This window comes from Chiloscyllium punctatum, chromosome 6 (genome assembly GCF_047496795.1).
Source record: "Chiloscyllium punctatum isolate Juve2018m chromosome 6, sChiPun1.3, whole genome shotgun sequence".
Lineage (NCBI taxonomy): Eukaryota > Metazoa > Chordata > Chondrichthyes > Orectolobiformes > Hemiscylliidae > Chiloscyllium > Chiloscyllium punctatum.
The window spans coordinates 514,149-536,257 of record NC_092744.1 but is presented as its reverse complement, the minus strand read 5'-3'; the positions used below and the strand labels follow the sequence as shown (position 1 = coordinate 536,257).

Sequence of the window (22,109 nt, the reverse complement as noted above, 5' to 3'; positions counted from 1 at the left end):
ATACTACCTCAGTTAACAAGTCCCCAAACATCCTTTCTACAACTGTAATATTGTCCCTGATCAACAATGCCACACTCCCCCTCTTTTACCATCTTCTCTGTTCTTACTGAAACATCTAAATCCTGGAACCTGCAACAGCCATTCCTGTCCCTGCTCTATCCATGTCTCCGTAATGGCCACAACATCAAAGTCCCAGGTACCAACCCACGCTGCCAGTTCACCCACTTTATTTCGGATGCTCCTCGCGTTGAAGTACACACACTTCAAACCAGGTTCTCGCTAGCCAGTGTCAGATACTTGATTTGGGAACTCTCTACTCTCATCCTCTTCTGTACCTGTCCTACAATTTTGATTCCCATCCCCCTGCTGTATTAGTTTAAATCCACCTTAATAGCTTTAGCGAATTTCCCACCCAGGATATTGGTACCCCTCTGGTTTAGATGAAGACCATCCTGCTTGTAGAGGTCCCACCTACCCCAGAAAGAGCTCCAATTATCCAAAAACCCGAAACCCTCCCTCCTGCACCATCCCTGTAGCCACGTGTTCAACCCCTTTGTCTCCTCACCTCACCAGCACGAGGCACAGGCAGCAAACCAGAGAAAACAACTCTGTTTGTCCTAGCTCTAAGCTTCCACCCTAGCTCCCTAAATTTCTGCCTCAAGTCCCCATCTCGCTTCCAACCTATGTCGTTGGTGCCAATGTGGACCACAATTTGGGGCTGATCTCCCTCCCCCGAAGGATCCCAAAAACACAATCAGAGACATTACCCTGGCACCCAGGAGGCAACACACCAATCGTGACTCTCTCTCGTCCCCACAGAACCTCCTATCTGTCCCCCTAACTACTGAGTCCCCAGTGACTACTGCTCTGCTCCTCTTCCCCCTTCCCTTCTGAGCAGCAGGTGCCTCACTGCTTTCCCCTGGTAAGTCATCCCCCCCAACAATATCCAAACCGGTATACTTATTGTTGAGGGGAATGACCACAGGGATCCCTGCACAATGATGCAATTACACTTCAAGAAGAAATTTATAAAATGAATCCCATCATGAGATATTCAGCTGCACATTTTTCAATATTTCAATATTACCTGAAAGTGATAATACTCTTGTTATTAAAGATTTATGAATTATTTGGGTAAAAGTGAAATTCCTTCATATTTGAACCATTTATGTTAATTGTATTGGGATATTACGAGGATTCCTGTGAGGACTATCTCTTTAGCTGTAATCTTCAAAACCTTTGCTCAAAAGTTAAGTTCTTGGATTCCTTCTATTTGTTTTTTTTGTATTGCTCTGGAAAGCCAGCATCTCTGGCTAGGCCAACATTTTTTGCTGAATGAATTGTTAATTTTAATTCTGGGGTTGGGGAAAAGTTTTGTCTATAAGATTTGATATTAAAATAAGCAGTAAACTCATAAGGGGGCATTATTTTAAAATGTTTAGTCGCTGAACATGTTAAATGACCTTAGCAAAGCTAAGAGAGGAGATTTGAGTCTCGGGCAATTGGAAGAATGGATTCGTGAGATGGAACTTGGCTTTGAGTGCAGAGACTGGCTCGAATCTGGACGAAGCTTCAAAGGGATTCGGGTTTTTTTGCAAAGGAAGAACATGTAGGTTCTAAGGAGAACGAGACGGTGGAGGAATCCATATCCTCGGGACAATAGCAATGTGTGATTCTCTTAAAAAGCCCAAGGGAGTTTTCCCGGCACGGCGATCCGGGAGGTTTGCTTGGCCTTGAGAATCACCATGAGCTCTGTCCCTCTCTGCTGTGAAGACTGTTTTCTGTGACAGCAGTTTGCAGCTGCAATGTCACCGCAGTGTCCCCCTTCTCAACACTTGGAGATCAGGGAGATAGCCAACGGTATACAGTATTTAGCCGAGGCAGTGTCACTGTCCAATCCAAATCTGTGTGCGGGGAAATCTTGGAGTCTGTGCCTGAATATAAGGGAGATCCGGTTGCAGTACAACAGACAAGGGCCAGAGGAGATCTGCTCTCCCCGAGCCCAGGCTGTATGGGAGCAGCGCGATACTGAACTCAATAAGAAAGTGTAAAAGCATTGCCCCCGGGGCTGTGCAGGAGAGCGGCTCTTGTAATTATTTACTTCATGTCTAATTTCGCAAACAATGTAAAGCGATAGAGGAACCCCAGACAGCGTTTCCAAAGCGTATCTTCCAAACAATTCCATTTAGAGAAAAGGCAAGTCAAAACATCTCCCCGTGGTTTCAGCCAGCTCCCTGAGAACAATGAATCTTTCGAATGATTGGAGTCCGAAAGTGGACGATTTCCTAACAATCTCCTTCATCAATAAAGTTTTAACTGTTGAATGTAGGAAGTCCAGATGTGGCTGGCTCACTTTCTTCTCTCACCCACCCCCACCCCCAATTAAAAATCCTCGTTAATAGAATGACAGCTACTAAATATTCATTGGATAATGAAAAGAAAGGAAGTTAACATGGAAAACCCACAGCAAATATAGAAACGATGACCTGACCATCTAAGCGTTGTTAATGACATTAAAAATCTGTCCGGCTGTAGTGTGCGGACACTGGGAAGGCTGTTCTCTGGAGTTTTGAAGTGAGTTCTGTAGCTGCACAACACAATATTCTATTAGTGCGTCTCCGGTCTAAAATAATAAACCTTTCTGCTTCATTAACGGAAAAGAGAGGGAGCAGTATGGGCTCTCTGAAGGACAATCCCCCGTTCCAGTTTCCTGTTTACAGTATCGCATAAGAACGAGGCAAAATAATCGGTGCTAATTCTAAAAAACTCCACCATTCAGTCCCTCAAAGGCATGGAATTTGTAGTAAATCAGACCCGCAGTAACACTGGCAAGCAGCGCTGACCCCAACAAATGAAAATAATCAAAAGTAATTAGAAGCGTGCTGGACTGCTCCTCAGAGATCTGTGCTGGAGAATAAACATGCCTTAGTGTGCAGAAACTCTGCAAAGACCTATGTCTGAGCTGTTAGGTGCCCTGACCTTGTCTATATAAAGATGTGATTTATGAAGTGCAGGGCATAGCGGCAAGCCTTCTGTCTTTTTCAAGAAAACTGTTTGTGGCGGAATGTAAGAGTCTCTCAGCTCTGTGCCACAGTCCAAGGGAGGCAATCCTCTTTGTAACCCTCCCTGTCAGAGAGAGAGAGAGAAAGTAACATTTTAGGGCGAAAACATCACTTGTTTTGAGAAAAGGGTTGTTGTAATGAAATGAATATAAAGGGGACATTAACAGCTTTGCAAGTCATCGGCTGAATCTAAAATGTGGGGGAAAAAAAACTTTCCTATATAATCAGTGTTAAAAATAATTGTACTGTTCAATTGTTAACAAATAATACATTTTAAAACGTATTAAACATTTCAGATTATCAAAAGAATTAATCCTTACAGCATTTCACTTCCCTGGGATCTGTTTTTGACCCTTCAATTTCTGGGTCTATTTTATTGGCAATTGTGAGATCTCGTAGATTTTTTTTGTAAAATTTAATGTAGTTTTTAACTTTAATAAAGAGATCTGCTGATGTTTGACTAATTGCGTTAAACTCACACTCAGTGTGACATATTTAGTTATGTTGTTGAATTTACCAAGTCCGAGACTCCAGTTAATATCTCTCAAGGAGATAAAGTATTGTCTCTTTATTCCCCCAAATAAGATAAAACACACGAACACATTTGAATTTGTGCAAAGCTATTGAGTCAAATAAACTGGGCTGGACCTCTACCTGAAAGGTGGAGTTGCTCACTCCATAAAGACCAGAAACCGACATCTCACTGGATACTGGATGAGCTCCCGACCCTAGATAACCACAGAATGTCTGAAACTGTGAATCAGACTGATATCGCTTTAAAAAAATGTTCTTAATTATGTGCTGGAATGCACCCTCGCCCTCGGGAAGCAATTAACATAGCAAATGCAAAAGGTTTTGGATCATCACAAGACCCTCCAGTTTTAATTTTGGATAATCTACGAAAATAACCCTTCAAAATGTGTCCACTTCCACTCTTGTGGGGATATTTGCCCTGCCGTAATAATAACGCCTTCACACTTGGAGTAAATAGATAAACGTTACAAACAAAACAAATTGCCAAGCTGAACAAAACTGTCTCAAGGAAAGCTAACTTTTATTTTCGATAAGTGTCGCTTTCCCGAATGAATTCTGATGAACTGAGTGCTGTGCTGTTTTTAGTTGATTCCTACATTTACCATTAATTTCCTAGTTTCTAACTAGTCGACGTGTAAAGCTGGGATCTCGTGAATCACGAGGTTTAAGGGATACTAGCAGAATCGGATTTGTTTTTGTCAATAGAAATCTTAAAGATAAACCGAAAATCGTCTTTAACGTCATCCCACAAGTGAACCTTTAGAAAATGTGCAAACTGAACTACATTTTCTCTGTTGTATATCAATAGTACAAGCCAAATTGGAAACATGGGTGCCGGTCAAATTATTTTTAAATGTTAAATAGAGGTAGTGTTCCTTTAAACGACGGTTCGAATCAGGCGGTTGCGACAGCACTTAGGGTGGGCAAACTCGCTTAACTCGGTCTCATGAAGTGCTCAGGGTAAGTCCCGGACCGTATGTTGTGCAGGTGTTAATAGGCTGGGACTCTGTTAATTGGTCCCAATCATCCAATTCCCAACCAGCAATTGTTTATACGAATTTCATGATGGGAACGTCAGTCACTTGTACTTTCATTGTGTTGATAAACCGATCTCCAGCAGAGAGACGACGGAGTGTCCAAAGCAGTGTGTGTGTGTGTTATCCCGACTACTGCTATTTGGCAGCGGTCTTTCAAAATTATCGACTTTCCCCCTTTCGGTGACAGTATGAGTTTGAAAGCGGAGACCACCTGCAGATTCTAGAGTTCTTACTGTATTTCGAACGCTCTTCGGATAAAGCAGCTTTTTGTGCATTTATGTATTTCACATGAAATATCCACATGTGGAATGATTGAGATATCGTTTAGTTACTGAGAGTGGGGAGAGACGAGTTTGTGCGGTTTGGATCCTAATGATTGGAGACTGCTGCTGACAAGAGAGTTGTGGTGGTACATGGTACAACTCCTAACTGCCTTGTCTCTTCAACATTAACCAGATCTTGAAGCGAAATGGAATAAACCCGCTGCCTGTTTGTGCAGATTTCGAATTTCTTTTCCTCACAGTGAAAACCGGAATGAGTTTGTACTGTTTGACCTGATGGAAAAATGTCGTCAGTGAGTGTAGGAGAGCAGGACATAGGCAACACCTGAAAGAGCTCACGCTGTTTATTCTACAGGGAAGGCGGGGGAGGGGGATATATTAATGTATGGTTTGTTGACAGAAAAACGATGTAAAGGAGGCCGAAACGGTCACAGCATCACCAGCACACTTCTTAAAATCCCACCTGCATCTGCTTGACGTTAAAATTATCCTGGTGATGAGAAAGTGCAAGCTTGAAATTTCCAGTGAAACAGGGAGAGCGTCCAGCGCTTTCCCTCTCCTCCTCGGTATTAGGCTTTTTCAGGCAGCTCTAGCCCAACACTTCTGCCACCATTATATCAGCAACTTTGGTAAAGGGCGATCTGCAACAGGGATGTTTCCTCTTTCCCTGTATCCCGGGACACCAGAGATTTAGTAATCCCACAGGCTGCTCAGTGGGTCTACAGGCACGAGAGAACAGAATATTTTACGAGTTGAAAAATATTATTTGAACAATTTCTCTTTCATTAAATGTCCCTTTCCTTTTTGCAACATAATAAATACCTAATGTTCCAGCTGAAGAAAAGCCCTCGGTATCCGGGTAGATGCCGTACCTCTATTTAATGAGCGGAGACCTAGTCTCAGTGTGGAAGCTGTGTTTAAATAAGAATGTTAATTCGCGCACAGCGAGGTTGCCTTTTCCGGCCCGAGTCGAAAGGGCCCAAACGGTGAGTTTTTCCCGATCTCGGTGTTCACCAGAGTTCCGTGGCCGAGCAACACCTCGATACACTGTCGCTTCACGGAATGACACGGCCTGCGACCTACAACTGATTCACATGAACAAACCTCCCCAAACAACAAAAAGATTTAAACCTTTACCGACAGCTTCCTCCGACTCCGCTCCACTTTCCAGGTCAGGAGAAACTTCGCGTCTGTGGCGTTTCAGTTTCACATTCGGGAAGCCAACAGAATGTCCGCGGGTGAAGAGAAAGAACAGACTGATCGAACTAAAAACAAGAGGGAAAAAATCGTGGTGTTATCTTAAGCAAAATGAAATAGCGAATATACATTTGAACAAGTAACTAATCGGTGACAAGTAAAGAGCACGAAACCGAAGGAAAGACACGCTCTGGTTTCTCCCGGTGTTTCCCATTGAAGGCTGTTTCTGAGCTCGGTGTACCTCGAAGGTGTCGTTTTAATGAAACGAATGGAGTAAATTGATGAAGTAGGACCGTGGAGAGCTCTGGTAATTGTGAGAATGATTAATGAGAGTCAAATTACACCGTCAGAACAAGCAAGAACATCAAATACAAGGCAAAGAAACGCGAAATAAAGTTATTTGTAATCAAACATTTTACAACAAGGGAGACCCAGCCACAACAAATGCAGAACAATGGCCCACAATATTTAGTGAAGAATAAACACCGGGTCTATGGACACACAGCACGCACACTGCTTTAAATCTAAACTCGATTTCTTTGAATGTAACATGAAATTTGATTTTTCGATTTAAAAAAGTAAATTGTGTTTAGACGAAGATGAGAACAGAAACACCTATCCCTGTCAAATATTTCCCCTCGTTGTATACACAGTCTTTCACAATCGCCTGACCTCTTGGAAAGTCAAGATAGTTTGACAAATGTAGCCAATTTTTGTGGAGTTTTGTGCTGTCTCCATTTGATGTAATGAAATAGGAACTTTCTGGTGTTGTTGGGAAGTTGTTTCTTTTCTTTAATTGCTCCGATTCCCACTTAAAATACATATTTTGTTCTCTCTAATTGTATTTAAACTTATACCTCGCAAATCAGCAGCATATAATCCATTTTGTATCTGAATGTAAAATTCAGGCAATTAATTCTACAGCAAGCTCCTACGAATTCCCTCAGCAGCCCTGGAGATTGCTTCCTCTGGAACTCTGTCTTTCGAATGAAGACTGTTAGACAAATTAAATTAACTACACAGAGAGAGAGAAAAAAACCTCTGCCGCTAGTGCACTTCAGATACAGGAGAACTGTAAGAATTCGTTAGAAACAGTATCTAATACACGTTTACAAATAAACCTTTATACCGAAGTAACACATTTCCGGAGCTGCTGTACGTACCGCTCAATATATTCCATTAATTAAACCTTGTTGCACGTGTAAATGATTAGAATAAAGGCCGAATCGTTAGAGAACAGACACGTCTACACACAGTTAAATAAACATTCACACAAAGATGAATATAATTTCAATGCAAACATCCACATATTCCTGCTATAAAAATGCAGAAAGGTATAACACATATCCCCAGCCAGTTTAATCTTTCAGAAACATGGGTAAATGGTTTATCTTTACCATGTCTTATTTCAAATTTAACCAATGCATTTTAATATATTTTATATAATAAACTGAGTTCTGCGTTTAGGTAAACATGACAACAATTGCTTGATCCCTCAAGATCTATTTTCTAAGTTGAGATGGACTTTAATAGATGTCATAGCCGTCACACGTCAATAGCATTAAAATACAACTCGCGATTGAAAAGACGTTTGAATATTGAACAAGTCCCACTGTCTCCACACCATTTCATTGTCAAAATTGATCTCGTGTACAAGTTCGTCTTGTGAAGGATTGAGTTGTTTTGACAATCGTAAGAATCGTTCTTGAAAAAAATTCTAAGACAGCGCATCAATCAAAGCAGGCGGGTACTTGTCAACCGCCAGTCTTTTGGAGGAAGTTTTTACTGATGGGGATAAGTTACAGTAGCTCGTCCTTTGTGCGGGTCGTCACTTTGCACGGCTTACTTTGTAAAACCCAGTCACAGGTTGGTGGAGCGAATGGAAACAAGCTCTGAAAAAATGGCCGGTTCCCATTCTCTCTGCCTTCTTGAAATCGAAATTACATGTTATAAATAATAAATTCATGCCACACAAAACACCCAATAAAGGTACTGTTGAAATCAATATGGAAACGACTGAACTCGAATAGACAGACAAGATCCATCCCAGAAGATCAGGTCAGGATTACAAATATTACAAATTATAGGCTTTACAGGCTTTACACGGAAATTATCCAATTTTCTCAGTAGCCCACGTTGTTCCTCAACTCAAATGGCCCTCCCAACTGTAACATGTGGTTTCATCCCTCCGCTACCGGAGACCCAACCAGAGCTGTATGACCCTCTATGAGAATGACTGAGAATGTAATACTCTTATAGGTGAACTCGATCATTATAACCTTAACCTGGTTGAATTAAGTGTTACCCCAAACTCTGGGGGTGGAAGTCTTGTCCAAGAGTTTCTGTCCAATAAGATGAGGGCAGGTCATAGAGTCATAGAGATGTACAGCATGGAAACAGACCCTTCGGTGCAACCTGTCCATGCCGACCAGATATCCCAACCCAATCTAGTCCCACCTGCCAGCACTCGGCCCATATCCCTCCAAACCCTTCCTATTCATATACCCATCCAAATGCCTCTTAAATGTTGCAATTGTACCAGCCTCCACCACTTCCTCTGGCAGCTCATTCCATACACGTACCACCCTCTGTGTGAAAAAGTTCCTCCTTAGGTCTCTTTTATATCTTTCCCTTCTCACCCTAAACCTTTGCCCTCTAGTTCTGGACTCCCTGACCCCAGGGAAAAGACTTTGCCTATTTATCCTATCCGTGCCCCTCATAATTTTATAAACCTCTATAAGTTCACCTCTCAGCCTCCGACACTCCAGGGAAAACAGCCCCAGCCTGTTCAGCCTCTCCCTGTAGCTCAGATCCTCCAACCTTGGCAACATCCTTGTAAATCTTTTCTGAATCCTTTCAAGTTTCACAACATCTTTCCGATAGGAAGGAGACCAGAGTTGCACACAATATTTCAACAGTGGCCTAACCAATGTCCTGTTCAGCCGCAACATGACCTCCCAACTCCTGTACTAAGTGTATTGAATGGCAGAGTCATTAGAGAGGCAGTCACCTCTGTGGTATAACGGCCACCCAAAGCCTGAGATCAGATGGGTGGTCGTGTTGTGGGGGTGTGGGTGACTCCAACTCACAGGTGAGTGATGCTTAAAAGGTGGTTAAAGATTGGTAGGCATTTGGAAGAGGGAGAGTGTTAACTGCAGGAACAGGAGAAAACTCTCAGCAGTACCCCCTCCCGACCAACATCAATCATGTATCAAATGCCTTTAAATGATAAAGCCCCACCAAACGCTTGAGGAAATCTAAAGTTTGTTTCTTATGTTCCCTGCATGGCAAGCCCAATGCCTGCCATTGTGTTAATACCAAAGGCCTGAGATGTGGGATGAGTGATAATTGATTGCCCAATTATGATCCGAAGTTGCTGAGAACATCTGCAGCTATTTGGGCCAAGCAAAATGAAATAATTGTGCTTGATAAAGGATGAACTTCAATTGCATACGACTTCCTTCAGGCCTCAGCATGGATAATCAGGGTGGAGGTGAGAAGATGGTGAGCTTGCCAAACACATCAGTGTAGAAAGTATCAACTTCCACCCAGTAACAAGCTCTACCCTTGTTACTGAAAGAGGGCCAGAGTACAACTGTAGTGCCCTTTAGAATTTCTATTCACTTGTAGTTGGTGGTTATTGCTGCCCTGCCTTCTTGAGCCATTGTAGTATGTTGTTGGTAGATCCACAATGCTCTTGAGGAGGAACAAAAATAGAAATTGTTGGGAAAACTCAGCAACTCTGGCAGCGCCTGAGGCAAGAAAGCAGAGTTAACATTTTGGATCTAGTGTCCCTTCTTTAGAATGGAGGATTCCAGGATTGTGACCCAGTGATGTTGGAGGAATAGCAATACATTTCCAAGTCAATGGAAATATCTTAGAGGGGAACATGCTGAGGATGGTGTTCCAATATATCTGTTCCACTTGTCTTCTAGAGGGTAGTGTTCCTGGGTTTGGGGGGTGCTGACCTAGGAGCCTTAGTAAATTTCTGAATTGCATCTTGCAGGTAGTATACATTGTTGCCTCAGTGGTGGAGGAAGTGGATATTTGTGGAGGTGGTGTCACTCAGGCGGGCTGCGTTATCTTGGATAGTATCAAGGGTCTTAAATGTTTTTGAAGCTGCATTCATGGAGGCATTTGTGGAGTATTCCATCACACTCCTGACTTGTGCCTTGTAGATGGTGAGTCAAAAGTGTGGCGCTGCAAAAGCACAGGAGGTCAGGCAGCATCTGAGGAGCAGGAGATCGGCATTTCAGGCAACATCACTGGGTCATCGGGAATGTGGAGGGGCAAGGGGGCTGAGAGATAAATGCAGAAGGTGACCAAACTTTGGAGAGACAGGAGATAAGTTGCTCACTTGTAGTTGCTGTGGTGAGTCCAGTCGAATCTCTGGTCAATGATAAGTTCAGGATGTGCGGGATAGTGAGGGATCCAGTGTTGGCAATAATATTTAACATCAAGGGGTGATAGATTATTTGTTAACAATGGTCATTAACCTGACATTTGTATGGCGCAATGTTGCTTGTTACTTATCAATCCAAACCCAGGTGTTGCTGCATTTGGGCATGGACTCCTTCAGTATCTGAGGAATTGTGAATGGTGCTGAACTTTAGGCAACCATGAGTGAACATTCCTCCTTCTGACCTAGAATTAGAGGAGAGGTGATCTGCGTACATTGGGATCAGAAAACTCAAACTAGATCTGTGGTAACCATTAGAATATTTTGTTGAATTGAGAAGTACTTTACGCCACTTCTGTGTACAAAAATGTTTGTGTCTATGTGAGTGATTCTGTTACAGATTGTGTTGCTTTTATTTTCTGTGCGTGCTTGTGCAGGTTCGAATATGCCCCGGTGTATGTGTGCGCGCGCGCGCTTTCATATGATTCTGTATGAGTGGAACTACCCGAGTGTGTGTCCTTATCTTTCCATAAGGATGTGTCCACATGGTAGTGTTTCACAGTGTGCCCCTGTAACTTTGTGACTGTGTGTGAGTATTAGAGCCTGTGGATGTGTGAATGGAGCAGGAGTGTATGTAATCGTGCAGGAGGGAGACGCCAGTCTGGCATATAGATTACTGTCGATTTAACCCTCGGCACTCGCTCTGTCTCATCGTCCCAGGGCTCTGTGTTCACTGGGACTGTTCCCGAGCTACAAGGAGCCGGAATGGCTCTCAGTCCAATGGCATAGCGCATGTTGCTGAGACTATCAGAAAACACTATCCTCTGGAAAATTATATTTTAAAAATCCTTTGAAAATTATGAGATTTTCACAAGCACCGCCGAAACGATACAAGTTTGCAGAAATGCAGAGATCAGCAGATTGATTTTGTGTAAAACACATGATAGATTGGCTGAAATCGAAATCACAACTCAGATAATTTTACTGCCAATTGCGATTGCCATCTACTGGACAGTTTGCAGCACTGCCACTCCATCCCAAAACCCATTTCAGCTCCAAGTCCCAGCCCTATCAATATGAAGCTCATTTGCCCAGGACGTGGTACAGATTCTCGACGCTTTTGTTTACACAGCGACATTTCCTGCTTTTCAGAGAACTGTTTTAAAAAAATAGCCAGCTCTATATCAGAAAAGTAGATCAACTCCACCAAATAGTAATCAGTTTCCCAACTCGCTACTGCTTCTATTTAACACACAATGCATCATAAAACAAATCCTTCATCCTGACAGGAAGAAAATAGAACAGCTCATAGGTTCAGCTTGCCCAAGTTATTGCTAAATTAAAAAGCTCCAACAATGGACATCTTGAGGAACAGCAGGAAGCCCGCGGTCAGCAACCGGGGTTTGCTGAAGGTTCTCAGCGCTGGATTCTATGGGAATCTCTGTCCAGGTTCTGCTGCTATTTACAAAGGAGTCCCGGAGCTTATCCGGTGATACCTCGGTGTCGCATTTAAAGTTGCACGTCAGTAATTCCGTACACAACAACAAAAATCCTAAGTAAATAGATCCATGATCAGACATAACAGAGACCAATTGAAAGCCTTGCAGTAACAAAACGAGCGATTTACTTTGTTTAAGTGAGCACATTAAACAAAACACAATTGATATCAGTAATAACTAAAACTCGCAGACTATGCCTTGGAATCAGTAAAGGTACGATTGGCGGTATTTAAAAATATTTAAATATTATCTATTACCCATCTGCCAGAACCTAAGGCCAGCTCCTTGGAAATACATAACTCCGGGCCTGTGTCACAGCGGTCACCAAACATATCTGACATAGTTAACTTATCTATCATATATTCCATGTCTGTCAAATTTATCTGTCATACACATATCATATAGGCTATTACTGTCATATGTATTTGTCACATACACCATGCAGCACACGGCAATGGGCTAGTGTTATTCGCGCTGAAATGTGAATCCCAAGACCCAGGTAAGATCTTGGGTAACCGAGTTCGAATCCCTCCTCGATAGGTGATGGAGTTTGAATTAAGAAGTATAATTCAAAAATCTAAACCATTGTTGGAAAAACCCATCGGGTTCACTAATGTCCCTTAGGGAAGGAAACTGCCATCCTTCATAAAAACCGGAAGGACTTCAGATGCTATAAATCAAAAACAGAAGTTACCGGAAAAGCTCTGCAGGTCTGGCAGCATCTGTGCAGAGAAATCAGAATTAACGTTTCGAGTCTAGTGACTCTTCCTTGGTTTGTATAGATACCACCAGTTCTAAGGAAGGGTCACGGACCCAAAACCTAAACTCTGATTTATCTTCACAGATGCTGCCACACCTGCTGAGCTTTTCCAGCACCTTCTGTTTTTGAAACTGCCATCCTTACCTGGTCTGGCTTACATTTGACTCCTGGCCCACAGCAACCTGGTTGACTCAACTGCCCCCGGGCAATAAAATGCTGGCCTAACCAATGATGCCCACATCCCGTGAACGAATAAAAAATGTCGTGTACCACATCTGTGCTATAGATATCTGTCACATGCCTAAAATATCTGTCTTTCAAATCGGATCATGGGGTTTGTGTAGAAAATGCAAAGACAAATCGAGTTTATTTAACAATTTTTAAAATGATATAAAGAAGATGTAGTAAACGGAATGTGGATATTCGATAACATTAAAACCCTGACTTGCCTGGATTTGAAGGTAGAGTCAGTTAAGGAGCCGCGTAAGAAAGGGATAGGAAAGAAACCAGAGGTCGAAAGGCCATAGTTTCTTGATCACGTTGGAAAATGGCAGCAGATAATTACAGCTTCTCCCTGGCCAGTGGAATGGAAGGGTCTGAATTTGATTCGTGTTTATTAACTAGGACAGCGGCTGACACAGGCAGTACCTGTTCGGGACAAATGCCCCAATTTCTTTGTAAATCTTTACCTGGACATGTAGCTGTTTGTATGTGCGCGTGGGAGATCTGTGAAAGTGTGTCTGAGTCTCCTCTGAAGTAGAGGAGTCGGTGTTGGACTCGGGTGTACAAAGTTAAAAATCATACAACACCAGCTGCTCCGAAAGCTAGTGCTTCCAAATAGACCTGTTGGACTATAACCTGGTGTTGTGTGATTTTTAACTGAGTCTCCTGTGTTTGTTTTGTTCCTGTCTGTATAAGTACACGTGCATGTAACTCCAAGTTTATGAAGTTATTTTTCAGAACGTCGAGAAGCAGGACGGTCACCCAAAGGAAAAGGGAACTTCCTAATCAATCATATTTAAACCTCGTTAGCAAAGATGTTTTTGTTTTAAAAAGCCAAAAAGTACCCACCTCCCCCGAAATAAAACCTTTCCAAAGTTGTTGTTTTTTCTGAGTTGGGTTGGCTGATGCGCTCCTGGGGCCAGCAGGATAAGAAACCCTGTGCAATTCCGCCTCTTGCCTTCCCAGAAGCTGGGCAGGAGAAGCTTCCAAAGCAGCTTCAGTAAGACATCTAATCCGCTTTCCTGGGGATTGTTTAATGTGGCGGTAAAACTACTCTCCTTTTCACTGACTTGAGAACTCAGCCTCACTTCAGGCAACGACGTGGTTTGTCGCGCTGCGAGATAAAAGCCTTTTTCTAAAATAAAACTCATTCCTACTAGTGACTTAAAGTGCAAATGAGAATACACACAGCTCCATGTGGAGATAGATCCGATTTCAGCAGGTGACTGCTGGGGGGGGGGGGGGGGGGGGCGGTAATTTGGAAAATACAAAAATGGAGCTTATGCAGTTACATCCAGGTGAGAATCTACTCTAAACCAGTTACATCACCCCCCACCCAACACCCACCCCCAGAATGTGGGGTCTCATCTGAAGCTCCGTCCACACTAATAGAGAAAGAACAAACTTTGTAACCTTAACAACTGCCTATACATAGCGCTTCTATATGAGCGTGTGTATGTATACGTTTCCATGTCTGTGTGTATGTGTACATATACTTGCGGATTAAAGTGAAATTGGACATGGCTTCTTTTTTCTGATTAAGCCACGATTTATTTGCTGTTTATATACCTTCTTAAAATACTTTTTAAAAACAAGTAATATGCGAACAGGGTGGTTCAGTGGATGAGAGTGACAAAATGTCGAGCTGAAATGGGGCTGATTACTAATTGTTCAGATCCCTCTCGAGACTGGTTCCTGAGAGGCGTGTTACAGAGTTTTCATTCCGCCCTCCCTCCAGCCCAAGGTAATGCAATCGAGAGACAACGAGCAAAAACGGACGCTGTCTTTAAATCCAGCCCGTGTTAACCTGTTACTGTCTTTTAAATGAGCTCTCCAGGAGATCTCTCTCCAGTGACGACCTTTCGTTGACCTCGGCGATCGAGGACGCTTCTGACACTTCATCATAGAAAAAACAGAGACAGACAGACAGAGAGAGACAGAGACAGAGAGAGACAGAGAAAGTAAGCCGGAGTTCGCGGGGAAGCCGCGTGTGGATGGAGCAGCTCCCGAGCTCGGGTGAGGGCAGGTCGGGGTATTGAGCTGGGGAAGCTAGCACCCCCCCCCCCCGCAGCTCCCAGCCCCCGGCCGCTGTGACCCACTGATCTCTCCCCCCGGGAGGGCTCTCCTCCTGCAGCAACTTGCTGGCCTTGACCGACAGTGTTAGCTCAGGACAAACAAACTCACCCGGGAGTGCCCGACAGCGGTAGCACCGAGGGAGGGGAGGGGAGGGGAGGGGAGGGGGCAACTGAGCGGCCGAGGGGAGAGTCCAGGGCCGGGGGCACCTACAGTCGGAGCTCGGATCGGGGGCTTATCTGGCGGCTGCCGGAGGGAGAGAGCGGCAGGTAAGTGAGTGAGACCTGACCCCCCCCCCCCTCACCTTCTCCCCCCCTCCCTCCCCCTCCCCCTCCCCCTCACCCCCTCACCACTCCCTGGCCTTCACCCCCAGGGTCACAGGGAGCTCTCTCCCTTTCTCCCTGTTGCACTGATATTCCGGGCACACACGTTTCGGCTCCGACCGCCCCGGACTCCCCGAGCACTGGGACCCTTCCTTTGCCCGAACAATAACCCCCTCACCCCCTTCCCCATGCTGTCCCGGTGTGAGGACTCTGAGACCCCGGGAACTCCCTCTATTCCGAGTCGGGCTGCGATCCCAGTTTGGAAACTGGAAGCTCCTTGTTCCTGAGAATGGGACACGGCCCGGAGGGGGTGTGGGTGGGGGACTCTGAAGCCGGGACGGGGGCAAACACACCTCCCCCCTCCCTCATAGTCCCCCTCTACATTCCCTCTCACTCGCCCTCACACACTCCCACACCCTCACCCATATCTCCCTCCCTCACTCTCACACTCCCTCTCCATCCCACACACACACTAACTTCACCTGTGAACCTTGGCCAAGCCCCTGCCCTGACTGTGTCCCTTCCCGGCTCCGTGTCCAGGGCTGGCCCGGGCCATTGCGAGCGGTTCCGCTCTGTCGTGGTCCTTATGGAAGTGACTTCCCCTTTGTCGGTGACCAGGTTTAATTAGGAACCCAAGGAAATCGGCGGATAGGGAGCAGAGGGGTCCTTTTAGGGTGACTGAGCCTTTGTTTTTACACGTGAAGTTTGATTGGAATATCCTCAGGAGCTGAGAAAGTATAGTAAACATTAAACCAAGAAGTGTGTGGAGAAAGTTGTTTCTAGGGCAAAGTCTGGGACAGTGAATGGAGCGTTCGGTCTGACAGAAAGTGGCAAGAATCAAAGTTTTACAATGTTTTGAAAATACTAACAAGATGACAATTTCCAAAATACAATCTTTATAAGAAATTTTATAGTGTATCTGATGCAATATTTGTTAAGAGATTCACTGGAAATGTTCCTACAATGGTTGCTGCCCCTTGGTGTGTAATGAGAACAGTAAGGTCAGACTTTATTCACACACACACGGTGGCTCCAGGCCGCGATTCTTTCAACGTAAAAACTGACTCTTAATGGCCGCAGTTTTTCAGCTCCTGAGATCTCAGCTTTTTATTAAGCCCTTAGAATGTACAGTAACCGGCGATGTTCAGAACAGAAGGCATCACCGACTGAGTTCTGATCAGGGTAACAGCACCTTCCAACCCAGTAGTGCGTCCCGGAAAGTTAATGAGTTGGAGCAGCTCCTGTCGAGTTCTGATTTGCATGTTCGAGCGCTTAGAGGTTAGGCAAACAGGGAATCGCCTCAATAGCTCCGAGATAAAACTAGTTGCTCCAAAAGAAATGCAAATGTGTTCTTTGAAAATAATGTTCTCGAAGTTAGGGGTTCTTTTAAAGAATGGCTGTCTGAATTGTTAGTATTGTTTAATTCTCGATCGGCTCAGAATGGCTTCATTTCTAACGTTCCCTCTCATCCCGGTTTTACCGATTAAACCCCGACTTCTTTGCTCGTTGTTGTCATTTGAACGTCAGTCGCGCTTTAAAGATATAGTTTGCTGCTAAATTTTTGTTTCGAATTGTCAGTAGAATACCTCAGCATTTAGTAATTCACTGATTTCTAACGTAATCTATTTTTTGCCCGTTTCAATATCAATGCATTAATTTAAAGAAAATCAATATAAACCTGTCTAATACACCTGGCATCACATTCTGATCTTCCCAAGTTTTTTTAATGTTCGGCTGCTTTTAGTCGAAATGATAAGGAGTCATTTTCGTAGTTCAAACACACAGCCTTCAATGTTTGCAGTTACCACCTTTTCATATTTACAGTACTTCAAGCCTGATCCACAGATTAAACTGAAAGTTGCATGCTTCTCAAGGTTACTTATTATGAAGTGATTTAGTTCAATACCTGTCTCCTTTAAATGGACATTAAAGTAATTGTGAATATATAAAGCTACTTTACTCCAACTGTTGACATAACTGTTTATATTTATATATGCAAGTCTATGATTTATATATGCTGTATAGCAATGCCTGTCAATCTCTTTTGTTATATATGTCTAATCTGTATATTGCATGCATGTAGATACCCAATATAAATAATGTGGATGCAATATGAATATTGCACATGTTAAAAAATGGACACCATTTATTGTTGTCCAGAACAAAGTTTGTTTTCTCTTAAATAGGATTTGTCAAATTAAAAAATTTCTAGGATTTTTTGATCTTTTTATGATTAGTTAGTTATTCTGAATTAATTAGTTCTAGAGACAGGTTTTGTAAACTGTTGGTATGGCCCCACCACCACCACTTAAAATTTCATTCATGTTTGATTACAGGGAAGTGTTTGGAAATTAAAAATCTGTTGATATGAAGACCGTGCTGAAATTTAACTTTTCAGGGAATAATTTGAAAATCCACAGTAGCTAAATCAGAGTTATAAACTGTTGACATGTACAGATTAAACATTGGGGGGGTGGGGTCATGACCCCACAAAATAAAAGTCAGGGTTACATTCCACTCTAAAGGATTGAGATGATATATGATGTCTTTCTCTCCAAAGAATAATCATATGCCTCCAAAATGCTTTAGTTAAAGGGATTAATTATTTGCGCTGTGCAGACTAAATATTGTAGCTACATGTATGTATTAAATTTGCATATGTGCTGGGCCTTTTTTTTGTAGCTATGTGGGAGGTACATAGTTTATTTCTGGCTTCCTTTGTGACTCACTCTATATTGATTTTATCTGAACATTTTTCTTCCAGGTCTTGGACGAGTTAGGCAATGTAAAGTTCTGCATCGATGCCAGTCAGCCTGATATAGGGAGCTGGCTCAAATACATCAGGTTTGGACGGAGTTATGAACACAACCTAGTCGCATGCCAGATAAATGATCAGGTATGTTGAAAATGCTTGTTTGACTTTATCACTCAGGATTTCAAAGGCTTGAGACTATTGCAAGCTTTAAGGAGAATACAGGATTAGTAGCTGATAGCAAAGCTACTGTAGACCCTCGTGCCATGTTTGCTCCTGTGTTAAGTGGCATAAGGGAGATGTTAAACACAGATTATGTGCATTTTTTTTCACACTGACTTTTTTTGTTGTCATTCAACATTATCATTCCCTGTCTGCTTACAGTTTAGTGATTAATATGTGAAAATACAAAATAACTGTCCCTTTATAGGACTTATTAAGCTCAGGTCTGATGCAAGTCGTCAGTGGAAGGAAACAATCGACATTAGCAAAACACTTTAGCAAACTAGTAATAGCCAGAGCCAAATTACAAAGCCCTGATGTTTCAAACAGAGGAAAACAATTCAAAATGAAACACCAAGAGTTGTGCGAGTGATTTTTCAAAAATGATTATCCATACTTTGTATACCATACATTTTGGCAATTCTTGGTGAAGGCCCAAAATCTGATCAGAAGGCCATAGACCACATTACAAACTACTCTCAAAGCTGCACAGAATGAAATGGAACAAGAGGTAAATTAGGACAAAGTGATTAGCTGGGGCTTAACTTTGTCTTAAGAAAACTTGAATTTTGTTATCCTGTGTTCACATATCTACTGACACACAAGTGCAGTTACCTAGTACAATTTAACATGATGTTTGTAGAAAATAGGAAAATGAAATGTCCAGAAATTTCATTTAGAAGAGCCTTATGAGATTTTAATGATTTTTTTAACATCCTCAATATAAAGAAGGTCTGATCACACATAAATATGTCAGTAGACCTTGTCACATATTTTGGATTTAAATTATTTGTTACGTTTGGTGCATTGTTATGATAGCATTGTCATTAAATTAGTAGACTGAAAATCCAAAGGTCAGAAATGATCCAGAGAGATAAATTAAAACCTTGCAAGCTAGCTGGGAATACTGAATTAAGTTAATTTGTTAAAACTGGAATTAAGTAGCTGGGCTCAGTAATGATCATGTAATTACTGGACTGTAACAACAAGCCGTCTGGTTCACTTATGTTTGTTAGGGGAAACAAACAATTGTCCTTACATGGTGTGGCCCAAGTATAAATCCAATCTTAACTGACCTGTGAATTGACCGAGCAAACTGCTTCGTGGTTTTCACCACTACCTTCACAAGGGGCATTAGGATGGACAGTCTTATCAGTGGTACACCCATCAAAATGATTTTTTTAAAATGACATAATGACATTCAGCTCTAAGGGCTCATGGCATCCTTCATTTAAAACATAACAGCAGTAAGCTTGTGCACCAAATGTTCATTTACAGACTGAACAAAGGAGCCTAAATTTTAATTTGAATAATTCAGTGTTAGAAATTATGGGTGAGTCAGGTTTGGTGTAGACTATAGATATCTGAATTTTAAATAAATTGAAATGTGCAAAGAGCAAAGTCTAGAGACTGGCCAGAAAGACAGGGTGTGAGTTTGAAGGCATTCAAAGTTATGAATGAGAAATTTACTGTCAGGTGGCTGAAGTAAAGGAGGCAGCAAGCAGAACTGGATATTGTTACAGTTCTTGATGTAGTCGGTCTTTGACCTGGGCATGTCTTCTGAGGATGAAAGAGGGACAAGGTGGTAGACTGTTTCAGCCTGAGACTGTGTCAGGGAAGGGAAATAAAGTTAGTGACATGAGCGGATGATGTAACAGGAAATAAAGGCCAATCCAAGACTGGATGTTGGTGCACTTTGAATGCATAAAGACAGGGCAAAGGATGAGAGAAGAGGTGGAGAAGTAAGACTTTGTGTCTTTGATAGTTATGTTAAAGTTAGTCCATGGCTGAAAATGAAATCACAGAATCACTGATATTGACTGGAAGCATGCCAATGAGGAAGATGGGATTTGCAGTGTTTATGTGAGTCAAGGGAGGATTCTCAAGATAGATCGTTGTGGAAATCCTGAAATTGTGCTGTGGGGATGGTGAAGAAGACATTGAAAGAGTTGTTATGGCTTTATTTGAAAAAGAAGCGGAAACAAGTTCAGCAAATCGTTCACAGGTAGAATAATGTCTTGGTCACAGAAAGTGGGATCTGTGTCTTTGGTTAAAGCCTTTTGCCCTGTGGAAGGAGGGAATTAAAACATAATTAGAGAGATGCAAACTAGGAATTATGGCTAAGATGGATATGGCTTTGGAAGATATCAACACACTCAGTGACTTTGCAGAGGCCAGAAAGGTTGGAAAGACAATAGGTTTTTTTTGAAGAAGGGTAGGTTGGATGTTACCTGAAAATGAGAACCATCAGTTAGACATGGTGAAGGTGGAAGAGTGGGGGCAGGAAGGAAAATTGTGTTACTGTATTTTAATGGGAATGGGATCAAGACACCAGGAAATGTGACCCATGGATTTGATGAGCTTGGTGCAGGCATAAATAATAATTGGACTGTAGAATAATTATATTACTCCAAGAGGATATAAAGAACAGCAGTAACTGATGGAATATATCCAACTGATGATGAAACACAATCTACTAATAAAATATTACTCTGAAATATTATTAAGATAGTATACACAAGCAGTTCTGGAAGAAATATATATGGCAATTGTCTGTGTTTAAAGATTTAGTTATTTACAGTTAAGGCATTTGTATTAAAAAAGATTGTGCGAAGAAGTGGTTAAAACTATAATTTTAATTTAGTAGAACCATTTAAAATTCCTTTTTCCTTCAAAGTGTAATTTTCATTTTTGTGAGATCTGCTTGTTTTTATTCTGATTAGTTCTCTTTTTAAACTGTTGATTTTACTTTATTACTGTAATGTGATTACTGATGGCTCTGCTGGTAAATCATCCTAAGTGCACAGCGATGGCTGACCTGATGGATGGATGAATAGATGAAACTGACTGGAAATTGATCACCAGAGAAAGGGGTAGGGTCTGGGTGTTGGTATTAATATTGAAAGAGGCACAACTTGAAGCTCTTGACAGTTTGCTGTGCATTTTGCAGATAAGAAAATAACCTACTTGTATTTATGGATATTACTTAGATTTTAATTTTGCAAATGGTTGAATATGATTCTAAATTTCATGCATATAAATTGCTAACCAAAAGAAATCACATTATATGATAGCAACTTTATATGGGCTAACAATTATGTTAAAACAGTGAACAAAAGAATTTAATTCTAAACTGTTACTGTGTTTGCATGTTAATACTGCACAGCATGACTTCATCCTTATAAAGAGGCAGTCTCACCATCAAAACAAACCTTTGCAATAATTCCTATTAATACTGACTTTATTCTCAGCAGATTGCAGAAGTTTTAAAATTATCATCAATAAATAACATAAGAATTTGTCATTTTGTTCAATGTTTTAATGAAACTGTTAACCTCTTAATTCTAGGGGTTGGTGTTAATTTCCCTGTGAAATACCAGACAATGGAATTTCATGTGAACTCCTTAAGCATTCTAGTACTAATATTTACAAACTGTAATTTCAAGGCCAGAGATCTCTCAAACATATGCAAATGCAGAACACATATACATTAAGCCTGGAGGTTCTGTCAGGTCACAATTTCAATCAGCACAAATTAATGAAACATTTAAAACAGGAAATTTTAAGGATAAATCGTCAGTGCAATTCAGATTCCACAGTGTTTTGCAATCATTTGAAAAGATATTGCATTGGAAGCTGACCTATAGTCACACCAGAATTTCAGATTATATCCCAGTCACCCCGGTGAATGTGTTTGTGGCCAGTAGATTGTTAAAATGTTTATTTTTTAAGATAAACCCATTTTCTG

The 22,109-nt window shown here is 42.0% G+C and overlaps 1 protein-coding gene across 13 annotated transcripts in view; it reads left to right on the top strand.

Annotated features, from left to right (window-relative positions):
- The window catches only part of mecom (MDS1 and EVI1 complex locus), a 1,146,298-nt gene that overhangs the window by 892,643 nt on the left and 231,546 nt on the right, over positions 1–22,109 (top strand). For 9 of the 13 annotated variants that reach the window (XM_072571879.1, XM_072571878.1, XM_072571874.1 and 6 more), the window contains one exon: positions 18,152–18,283. In XM_072571879.1, coding sequence (XP_072427980.1) covers positions 18,152–18,283 — 132 coding nt within the window. The other 4 variants (XM_072571883.1, XM_072571881.1, XM_072571882.1 and 1 more) reach the window with 4 other exon arrangements.